General features: G+C 40.2%; 1 protein-coding gene across 1 annotated transcript; it reads left to right on the top strand.

The window, feature by feature from the left end:
* Positions 1–3,029: 3,029 nt before the first annotated feature.
* On the top strand, positions 3,030–4,818 carry LOC116724545 (nuclear factor 7, brain-like). Its single transcript, XM_032570304.1, has 2 exons — positions 3,030–3,172; positions 3,244–4,818. The coding sequence occupies exon 2, from the start codon at positions 3,261–3,263 to the stop codon at positions 4,644–4,646; it is 1,386 nt and encodes a 461-aa protein (XP_032426195.1). The 5' UTR covers positions 3,030–3,172; positions 3,244–3,260; the 3' UTR covers positions 4,647–4,818.
* The last annotated feature ends 7,217 nt before the right edge of the window (positions 4,819–12,035 follow it).

The following is a 12,035-nucleotide window of genomic DNA, read 5'->3' as shown; positions in this document are numbered from 1 at the left end:
GACCACCACAGCATTTCAGTCAGGTGGAGGTCTGGCCTTTGACTAGACCATTTCTGCACCTTGATTCTTGTGTTCAGCTTTCAGTTTTCCTGTTGATGACCCAGTTTGATGAAAGATTCACAGACCTGTTGAAACCCAAACGATGACGTGAAAGTTTGCAGAATTAAGAGCTTAATTTACTGGAATGTGCAAGAAAACGTCCAGGACTTTATAAATTCATTTCCAGTTTGGAGGCAGCGCTAATTAAAAACCCTAAAGAACAAATCATAAACATTAATTCCACTAACGCTAAAGTGATTCACCAACAGAGGATTTAGCACTAGCTAATGCTAAAGCACTACTCCAATATCATATTTAGCAGTAGCAAACACTTTACTTAGCACTAGCTAATGCTAAAGCACCACTCCAACATGATATGTAGCAGTAGCTAACACGGTATTTAGCACTAGCTAATGCTAAAGCACCACTCCAACATGATATTTAGCAGCAGCTAACACGGTATTTAGCACTAGCTAATGCTAGAGCACTACTCCAATATCATATTTAGCAGTAGCTAACACAGTATTTAGCACTAGCTAATGCTAAAGCACTACTTCAACATGATATTTAGCAGCAGCTAACACGGTATTTAGCAGTAGCTAATGCTAAAGCACCACTCCAACATGATATGTAGCAGTAGCTAACACGGTATTTAGCACTAACTAATGCTAGAGCACTACTTCAACATGATATTTAGCAGTAGCTAACATGGTATTTAGCAGTAGCTAATGCTAAAGCACCACTCCAACATGATATGTAGCAGTAGCTAACACGGTATTTAGCACTAACTAATGCTAGAGCACTACTTCAACATGATATTTAGCAGTAGCTAACATGGTATTTAGCACTAGCTAATGCTAGAGCACTACACCAACATGATATTTAGCAGTAGCTAACACAGTATTTATCAGTAGCTAGCTCTAAAGCGCTACACCAACATGATATTTAGCAGTTGCTAACACTAAAATGCTACACTAAGGCTTTTAGCCTAAACTAATGCTAAAGCGCTACACCAACCTGGTGTATTTCTTCAAACCTCAATAGTAGCTCATGGAGGAGTTGGATCTCTTCACAGATTATCTGTCTCGTGCCGTACAGTCATGACATGGTGACGTTTTTCACAAATATGTAAAAACGTATTTTTTAATTAAAGTTACATACTGCAGCTATAAATGCCTGAATTTGTTCAGTCAAAGTACTAATTCTGCACTGAGAATCCACAATTTATTCTGAGGGAATAGGCAAAGCATCATCTTTTAATTTGACAAAAAATGTTTCTTATGATTGGAAGTGATGTTAGTGTTCAAGTCCTGACTTGAATCTGATGGATTCAGATAAATATGATTCTGACCTCAAAGATTTGAAGCTTATCGTTAAAGAGAAAGATTCAAAATATCAACAACATGCAAAAAGCTGAACAGCCATTAAAGAAAAGTTTGATGCTTTCATGCAAAAGAAATCAGCCTGCTGTGATCACTGAGAAGGGTATAAAACATTTCAACATGGCCTTTTAATAAAACCTAAATAAAACTCACTAATCCTGTTTTTATTTAATTGATACTCTAAAACACTCCAGTATCTTCCATATTTCTGGAACGGTTGGGAGTTTTTTTCTGGTATTTTGGTTTAAGTTCCTCTTTAAAATGTTAAAACTATTGAATTTTAACTCTAAACTGGGGACTTTATCAGCCTGTCATCAGATGTGTTCGCTGTACTGTACTGAATTTAAATCAAACATGTTTTCTGTCTTCCTCAGACGTTTCACCAACATCTTTAACCACAATATTGTGAAACTTTGAGCCAAAACACAAAAACTGAAGGCAATTTTTTCTTGTTTTTAAAAACCAAAAGCATATCCCATTATGAGACCCTTTCCTAACAGATTTTAGCTAAATATTGTGAAGATAAAGGGCTTCATGTCTGTTTGGATTATCAGAGGGACGTTCAGATCCAGTAAGACGTTCACATCAAAACCAAACCATTCAAAGATTTCAGTAAAGAAATGAACCTGAATTTAGTTGTTTCTCCAGGTGAAAGCCCAACGTTGAGGCTGGCGATCCCTCTGGCCTGGTTATCAATAAGAATCTAAAACATAGTAGCAAACACAGCAACAACTGTCATGTAAATGAAGGTTTTTATTCTATATTTTAGTGTCACTAAACATCTCACACATAATTTAGAGGTGATCTATAATGATTCCTTGAACAAGTTAGGATATTTTTCTTACTTTTCATTCACAAATAATGACATTTTAGCTGTTTTATGGTGTCTTGTCACTTTAAATCTAAAAAAGCAGCTGCTGGCCACGCCTCCCCAACTCAACTTTTACACTCGCATGTGAAAATAGCTGCAAACAGATCTGCACATTTTGAAAAGTAGAAGTGGAGCCTCCATCACAACAAAAATATAGCAAGTTGTTATTGGAGGGTAAGGGAACAACAAAAACCTTGTCTTTTCCAGAAGCCATTGTACACAGCATGCAACGGTAAACCAGCTGACCAAACTTGCTGGAGATCAGGTACGGTTGCTTGGTAACCTTGCAGAACAGTTGCTAGGTAACGGGGCAGTGCTCATTGATTGTGACTTAACAATAGAGGTTTTTGAAACGGCTCATTTTCCAGACACCAAAAAACACTAGCTTGTAGTCAAAAAATGGCTCGGTTGATTCTTAAGCAGTTCAATTGTTTTCAGGAACAGTTGAGACCCAAATGGAAGAATAAAAGAGCACACAAAATGTTAAATTAGCATAATAGGATATTTTTTAGGTATTACTCATATTTTACAGCGAGGTCATCTGGTTCAGGTTGATCTGGACTCTGTCAGGCTCTTTTATGATAATTCTTTACTTAAAAACAAAAACCGCAGCTAAACACACATTTACAGTGTTTCTCATGTTTTCTATATCTTCAGATTGACAGGAAATCCTCTAGAGGGCGCCACATGTGAGGCTCAAGACGGTAAAAAAAAACAGGAAATAGTTAAAAGAGAAACTAATTGAGGAAACGCTCAGGGTCACCATCATCACCGACTGAGGACAGACTGAACTGAACAAGGAGAAGAGAGAGAAAACTGAGGAACCAGACGCTGGAACACAGACTGCTGCAGGAGGAAAAACAAGGAAATCAAAGTGAAAGTAAGAGAATAAAGTTTCTGCAGGAGGGAAACTGACTTCCTGGTTTAACTTTCTGTCTGCTGTGTTTTCAGCTTCACTCAGAGACAAAATGGCTTCCAGGTTAGAGGAGGATCTCTGCTGTCCGGTCTGTCAGGACGTCTTTAAGGATCCGGTTGTTCTGTCATGTAGCCACAGCTTCTGTAAGGAGTGTCTGAAGAACTGGTGGACAGAGAAACCATCAAGAGAGTGTCCAGTTTGTAAGGCGATATCGTTCATCAAAGATCCTCCACGTAATCTGGCTCTGAAGAATCTGTGTGAGTCTTTCTTACAGCAGAGAGAGCAGAGAGCTTCAGAGGATCTCTGCTCTCTGCACTCTGAGAAACTCAAACTCTTCTGTCTGGACCATCAGCAGCCAGTTTGTCTCGTCTGCAGAGATTCAGAAAAACACACCAATCACAGATTCAGACCCATCAATGAAGCTGCTCAGCAACACAAGAAGAACCTTCAGGAAACTCTGGAGCCTTTAAAGAAGAAGCTGGAGCTCAGGAAGAAAGTTCAGAAGAAGTTTGATCAGACAGCAGAACACCTGAAGGTCCAGGCCCGACACACAGAGAGGCAGATTATGGAGCAGTTTAAGCAGCTTCATCAGTTTCTAGCAGAGGAAGAGGAGGCCAGGCTGGCTGCACTGAGGGAGGAAGAGGAGCAGAAGAGAGGGATGATGAAGGAGAAGATGGAGGCTCTGAGCAGAGAGATAGCAGCTCTTTCAGACACAGTCAGAGCCACAGAGGAGGAGCTGAGAGCTGAAGACGTCTCATTCCTGCACAACTACAAGGCTGCAGTGGAAAGAGTCCAGCGCTGCCCCCTGCTGGAGGATCCACAGCTGCCCTCAGGAGCTCTGATAGACCAGGCCAAACATCTGGGCAACCTGGCCTTCAACATCTGGAGCAACATGGAGAACATGGTGACCTACACTCCTCTGGTTCTGGACCCAAACACGGCTGGGTCAAACCTCTATCTGTCTGAAGATCTGAGCAGTTTGACTGCAGGAGAGAAACAGCAGCTTCCTGATAATCCAGAGAGATTTGATTATTATTGGTCTGCTTTTAATTCTGAGGGTTTTAACTCAGGGAACCACAGCTGGGATGTTGATGTTGGAGACAGTGAATACTGGATACTTGGTGTGTTAGAAGAGTCTGTTCAGAGGAAGAGAGGCATACTGTCTGGATTGTTGTATATACAGTTGTCTTATGGTAAATACTCAGCACGTTCTCTACCAGCTCCTTCCACTCGTCTCTCAGGCCAGAAGAATCTTCAGAGGATCAGAGTGAATCTGGACTGGGACAGAGGAAAACTGTCCTTCTCTGATCTGGATACTAACACACACATACACACCTTCACACACACCTTCACTGACAAGATGTTTCCATACTTCAGCACCTGGGATAAACTAAAGATTCTACCGATGAAGATCTCAGTGATCAAACAGCAGCTCTGATGATCTCAGCATGAAGAAAAAAAGTCCAAATGAAACATTATTGATCAGATGATTGATTGGTTTTATGATTGATTCTATTGTTTGCTGGTTTGGTGAATTTCTCAATATAAGTTTTAAAATCTGTATTTTTAATCAGCAATCTGGAGATGATCTGATCATGTGGGGATTTTTTCATTTCTTTCTGTGTTTTCCATTGTAATGTTTTCAATGTTATTTATTATGTACAGCAAATTGATGTAAATAAATTACTAACAGATGATTGAAAGCAGAAGCAGCTTCAGCCAGAGACTCCTTTTACCAAAGTGAACCACAGAGAGACTCAGGAAATCATTTCTGCCTGCAAACATTTGACTTTACAATGTCCAAGTCTGCGTTACTTCAATCTAATTTTCTCTGCACTCATTTATAAATTATTGATTCATATTTTTATATGTGCATGCTTGTTATTTATTTATTTATCCCTCCAGGGGGTCTTTTGTGGGCTCTAGTGTCCCTTATATGACAGTAGGCTGACAGGAAACAGGGAAGGAGAGGGGGGAAGACATGCGGCAAATATCGTCGGGTCCGGGAGTCGAACCCGCGACGGCCGCGTCGAGGACTCAAGGCCTCCAAATACGGGTCGCGCTAACCACTACGCCACCACGGCACGCCCTGTTATTTCTTTTTTATATTTAGTCATATTGAACTCTCTTATCGCTCATAGGAATATTTATATATTTTATAAACGTTGTGTCATTTGTTTATATTTGTATTATTGATATTTAAAACCTCAGATGGAGAAGCTTGTCAACGAATAAACAATTTCAGCTTGAAGATCAATAAAGTATAATCTAATCTAAAACCTGACTCAAAATACAAGAATAACACCATCCATCCATCCATCCATCCATCCATCCATCTTTTCGAGGGTTTTTGTTTAAAATCCGCTATAAATCCATGAAAAAATAAACAAATGTCAAATGTTTTTTTTCCTCCATTTAACAATAAAATCAAACCTCACAATAACTCAGTAGGATAATAACTGATGTTAGCTGGTAGGTTATAAACAGCAGAGCTGGATTTAGACTGAAAATGTTTTTTATAAGATTTGAAGCAGAAACCACATTCCCTCTAAACACAAAAAAGAAAAATTGTGCAAATAAGACATTAAAGAAGGCAGAAAATGTGAGATAACACCTTATTGTTTCTGATTTCTCATTAGAAAAGTAATTATAAAAAAATGAAACCAATTAGAGGCTCCGAAATAAAGAGGTTTTTGCATCAGCTTCAGTCACAAACAGGTTTTTACTCCATAGCCAAAATCTAATTTTAGTTAAAGTTTTAGATAAAGACAGTAAATTAAACCCATAAGTGGTGAAAGTTTATCAGGGATCTGTAGTTTTAGAGACAGAAACATTAATATTCTCATTAAAATCTGATTTTAAATGATTTTGTCTTCTCTGTGGTCAGTAAAGCAGGCAGCGTTCCACCTTGTCCTTCTACAATCTTTGCTGGTTTAGTGATCTGGTTGTTTATATAGTCTCTCATCTCCAGAGCATCATCTTTCTCCCATAACCAATTGCCAAGCAGTACAGAATCTATCTACTGTTTTCCTTTCCAATTTACCAAAACAATCAACCATTGTCTAACTTCTGCTGATTACTTCTTTTTCTCCTTATATTGTCCCTTATCCCCATAAACTGTAAATCTAGAATTAATTGCATCTCCCAACTGTTTCCAATTAATCAAGCCACACCCATCAGCTTGCATTTCACAATTAAATTCTCTCTCCATCATGTATTCTTAATTTAAACCACAGGTATGTAGGACTAAACACACACAACACTGCTCAGTTTACAATTCACTACCACTTAGTCACACACTCACAAACACACATTCTGTCTATTATTACACTTTAGGGTTTAACGATCAAGTTGCGTTCACTGTCAGGGGACAGCCACACACACTCACACACACATTCTGTCCATTATTGACATTTCCAGACTCAAAGACTCAAAGACTCCTGAGTCAAGTTACATTTAGGGAGTCAACTTGACTCTCACACACATTGTGTCCAAAATTTACTCTTCTGGTCTCAATTGTCAAGTTACACTGACTGTCAGGGGACAGCTGCACACGCACACACTCAGTCCGACATTCAGGACCCAACGATCAAGTTACAGTCATGGTCAACAGACAGTCACACCCTCATACACGCATTCTGTCCAACATTCACTCTTCTGGTCTCAATTTTCAAGTTACACTCACTGTCAGGGGACAGCTGCACACTCACACACACATTGTGTCCATTATTGACACTTCAGCACGCCAAGGTCAAGTTAAACTCATCATCAGAGGACAGCCACACACTCACAAACACATTATGTCCATTACTCTTGTACGCTTTGCATTATTACAATTTGGCTAGATTGCAATTTTACACAATCCAATTGGATCACAATGGAAAAGTAAGACTCCAGCCCTCATGAAATTAGTGCTCTTATTCTGTCACCCACAAATATAGATACCTTGGCGTACAACAATAACCGCGTCATCCACAGTACTATATGTATTTGGAAACAGATAAAATGCCAGTTTGGTATTTAATCTATATCTACCTTACTACAAATAGCAAAGAATCCCTCATTTGTCCTTCCACTTTAGATTCAGGTTATACACAATGGAAAGATTTAGGTATCAGGACTATTGGTGACCTGTTAGTGGGTGGTAATTTTGTCTTGTTCTCTCAACTTCAGGCCAAATTTGGTCTCCATAAACATAATCATTTTAGATACCTACAGGTCAGGGCATATGTCAAAAAACACACGCGCACTTTAGAGAATATAATACCTAATGAATTTGACGAAGTCTTTAAGCTGGGTGATGGGGAAGGACATCTAATCTCCCAGATTTACAATCTGTTACTATCCAGATCCTCGCCGTCCATGCAGGGCCTTAGAACAGGCTGGGAGCAGGAATTAGGAACGGAGATAAGTGACGAACTCTGGAAGGCTCCACTAGAGAATATTCACAAGTGTTCTGCCAATTCTAGACACTGTCTTACTCAATTTAAAATCATTCGCAGGCTTCATTACTGTAAGGTGAAGTTACATAAAATTTTCCCTAACACATCCCCAATGTGTGAAAAATGCCATATTGAAGAAGCCACACTTCTCCATTCTTACTCTTTTTGTACAAAATTAACCCTATTTTGGTCTGACATATTCAAAACTTTATCAGATATATTTCGTACAGAGTTGAGGCTGGACCTACTTCTGATTGTACTCAGAGTATCTGTTCAGCTTTCTCAATTTAATAAATACCAATGACAATTATTATCTCATGCCTTTATCATAGAAAAAAAGCTAGTGTTGACGTTCTGGAAAAGATCAGAGGTTTCATTGGTTAAATTGTGGCTGGAGGAACTGGTAAGGCTCTCTCATCTGGAAAGAATATGGTTCTCATTAGTAAATAACTTAAAGCAATTCAACAGAACTTAGCAACCCCTTCAGCAATATACTGATAACACTATTTGAAGAGAATTTGATTTGATTCTCGGTGTGATAAGATGCAAGTCCCAGGGAAAGGGGATGATGGTGGGTCAGGAAAGATGGGTGGGTCTTGAGAATGTCCTTGTTTATTTATGTCACTTTTGTTTTGTTTTGATTTTGTATTGTCTTTATGTTTTATGTTCACATCAAAAAGAGGACAAATGTGTATTGTTGACGTTTCAATTTTCATGTCTGATTCCTCAATAAAACTGTTTGACAACAAACACGTTCTCTCCAACATATACTCTTCTGGTCTCAATTATCAAGTTACACTCATTGACAGGGGACAGTCACACACTCACACACACACACACATTCTGTCCATGATTGACATTTCCGGACTCAAAGATCAAGTTACACTCAGTGTCAGGGGACAGCCACACACTCACACACTCTGTCCCAGATTCACACTCCAGGACCCAACGATCAAGTTACAGTCATCGTCAACGGACAGCCACACACTCACACATACATTCTGTCCAATATGCACAGGCAGGACTCAAAGGTCTCCGAACCTCACAGAGGACATTCAGTATACTGGACATACTGCGTCCTTAAGAGTATATGCAACCACTGTTTTTTTCCCTTTCACTTAATTAATTGATTAAATGCAGTATTTTAGGGGATACAACCCAAAATCATTTAGTGGTCCTCAACTACAGGGACACTTAACTTGGATTGCCAATCATTGTGCTGTTGTTTAGTCAGACAACGGGGGAGTTTTTCTCACCCAGACAAAATATTTCCAGAGGATTTCAACCGGGCCTCTTTAACCTTCATTTTAGACCAGCATAAAACACAATATTTTCTCAATGAACTTCAAACAAACATCCACTACACTCCAAATTTAGGAGATTTGCACCACACAGACCCTCAATTTGGAAATAACCAATCAGCAGAATTAAAGAGGTTTCTACTGAACTGCTCTTAGCAAGTCAACCCTTTTATTCTTTATTTTAGTGTTACCATAGCGAGACACACTGTTATACCATACGTTATACCATACCATATATGCATAGCTACCATAACTATGCAGATGACACACAGCTCTACATTACGATGTCACCAGGTGACCTTTGACCCCATCCAATCACTGAACAGATGCTTAGAGCAGATAAATGTGTGGATGTGCCAAAACTTTCTCCAGCTGAACAGAAACAAAACAGAAGTTATTATTTCTGGACCTACAGAGGAACAATCTAGAGTTATAGATCTAGAGTCAATGCACAGCTTCAGTTATTACAACTGAAAACCAGCGATCAGCCCGCAACCTGGGAGTAGTGATGGACTCTGACCTGAACCTCCAGAGCCACATAAAGACAGTTACAAAGTCGGCCTTCTATCACCTGAAGAACATTTCCAGGATTAAAGGACTAATGTCTCAGCCAGATCTAGAGAAACTCATCCATGCATTCATCTTCAGTTGTATTGATTATTGCAACAGCGTCTTCACAGGTCTGTCCAACAAATCAATCAAACAGCTGCAGCTGATCCAGAATGCTGCTGCTGGCGTTCTCACTAAAACCAGGAAGATAGAGCACATAACACCAGTTTTAAAGTCCCTCCACTGGCTCCCTGTAGCTCAAAGAATAGACTTTGAAATACTGTTGTTAGTTTACAAATCACTGAATGGCTTAGCACCACAATACATTAAAGATCTGCTGTTGTTGTATCAACCTTCCAGAACTCTCAGGTCTTCCGGTTCTGGTCTGCTCTGCATCCCCAGAACCAGAACCAAATGAGGAGAAGCAGCTTTCAGCATCTATGCACCACAAATTTGGAACAAACTTCCAGAAAACTGTAAAACAGCTGGTAGTGGCGATTGTTTGTCAAACCAAACATCCAATAAAAGTTCCACCAGCCACTATGAGGCACTGGAGTCCAGATTCTTCACGCAGGCAAAAGAATGTTCACTGTCCAAACTTGTTTTGTTGTTCTGGATGATTTATTTTGTTTCAGCAAAACAATTACAGAGTTCAAACCTTTTCTTGTTTTCAGGCTACCTTGCTTGCTCTGTTGCTCTGGTAAAAACCATAGGCTCCAAACCCAAATGCCTGCTGGTCTTTACCAGGCCCCTTCACTTATAGAAAGTGGATTGATCCACCTCACTTCCTGTCTTTAGAAAACGAATAAATAAGAACAAATAATAAAAACAAAAGATAAATAGAATCGACAATTATTAACCTGCAAATAATACAAAAACTAGAAATGTAAGAATAAACTAACAAAATTCAAATGCATGAAGAAATAAAGAATAAATATCTCCAACACAGCTGAAACATTGACTTCTTTTAAATCTCAACTAAAAACCCACCTGTTGGGGCGTGCTGTGGTGGCGCAGGGGGTTAGCACGCCCCACGTTTGGAGGCCTTAGTCCTCGACGCGGACGTCGCGGGTTCGAGTCCCGGTCCCGACGACCTTTACCGCATGTCTTGCCCCCTCTCCTCACCCTCCTTCCTGTCTGCCTACTGTAGACGGAGCTGCCGGTGCTCATATGATTTCCTACCGGAATAGCTTCTCACTTTACAATCTAGTGCAATAACATCACACTGCTACACCTACTGTGAAGCATGGGGGTAGCAGCATAAAAGTAATAAGTAATTGTTCCCAGCATTTGGAACCTCCCACTCAGAGCTGGGCCTCATTTGAGCCTGTCACTGTGGAAGACATCTCAACCATCATGAAAAAAATGAAACCGTCCTCTGGTACTTTAGATGTTCTTCCTTTTAAACTGTTTGTGAGGGTTTTTGACTCCATTGGGCCCTATATTGCTAAAATGTTTAACATGTCTTTGCTTTGTGGTGTGTTTCCTTGTCTTTTCAAACATGCCATTGTGGAGCCACAGTTAAAAAAACGGGACTGGACTCTTCCGAACTCAAGAATTTCCGGCCAATATCCAAGACCCCTTTCTTGGCCAAAGTCCTGGAAAAGGTGGTCTGCACCCAACTTAGATCATTTTTGCAGGTAAATGACATTTATGACACTTTTCAATCTGGGTATCGTGAGTTTCACTCCACTGAAACAGCCCTGTTGAAGGTGTTTAGTGATATTACGATGGCAGCTGACACTGGTAAATGTTCTGTGCTGGTTTTGTTGGATCTGTCATCGGCGTTTGATACAGTGGACCATGGCATCCTGATAAACAGGCTCCAACATTTGGTTGGAATGTCAGGTTGCGTTTTGAAATGGTTCACCTCTTACCTGGTTGGCAGAACTTTTAGTGTGTCAGTGGGAAATGCAGTGTCTGATTCTGCAGAGCTTTTGTGGGGTGTGCCGCAGGGATCGGTCTTGGGACCTGTTCTGTTCCTGCTGTACCTACTTCCTCTGAGCAGGGTCATCCAGAAGTTCAGTGATGTGTCCTATCATCTGTACGCCGATGATCTGCAACTGTACTGCTCTTTCAAGTCAAGTGAGCCACATAAACTTTGCACTCTCACTAGTTGTTTGGCCGAAGTGACAAAATGGCTCACTGAAAACAGCCTATTAGTGAACTCCAACAAGACCGAGACCTTGATTGTTGCTCCTGACAGTGCTGTGCCTGGAATTAAGCAGCACCTCGGAAACTTGAGCTGCACAGTTAAAAGCAACCTGCGCAACCTGGGTGTTTTCATGGATGGAGCGATGTCTATGGAGCGGCACATAAATCAGCTTGTTAGGAACTGCTTTTTCCAAATTCGGAACATTTCTAAACTTCGTAAGATGGTGACTTATGGTGAGCTTGAGATGATTGTTCATGCTTTTGTCTCATCGAGATTGGATTATTGTAACAGTCTGTTCACATGTCTTAACAAGAAGGAGTTTGCGCGTCTGCAGGTTGTACAAAACTCTGCTGCACGCCTGCTCACTCGCACTCACAGGA

This window comes from Xiphophorus hellerii, chromosome 8 (genome assembly GCF_003331165.1).
Source record: "Xiphophorus hellerii strain 12219 chromosome 8, Xiphophorus_hellerii-4.1, whole genome shotgun sequence".
NCBI lineage: Eukaryota > Metazoa > Chordata > Actinopteri > Cyprinodontiformes > Poeciliidae > Xiphophorus > Xiphophorus hellerii.
The sequence above is the reverse complement of the archived record's forward strand: the minus strand, read 5'-3'. Positions and strand labels throughout refer to the sequence as shown.

Bases quoted from the DNA above. Each gene is read 5' to 3' on its own strand.
- LOC116724545 (XM_032570304.1), top strand. From the start codon at position 3,261: ATGGCTTCCAGGTTAGAGGAGGATCTCTGCTGTCCGGTCTGTCAGGAC.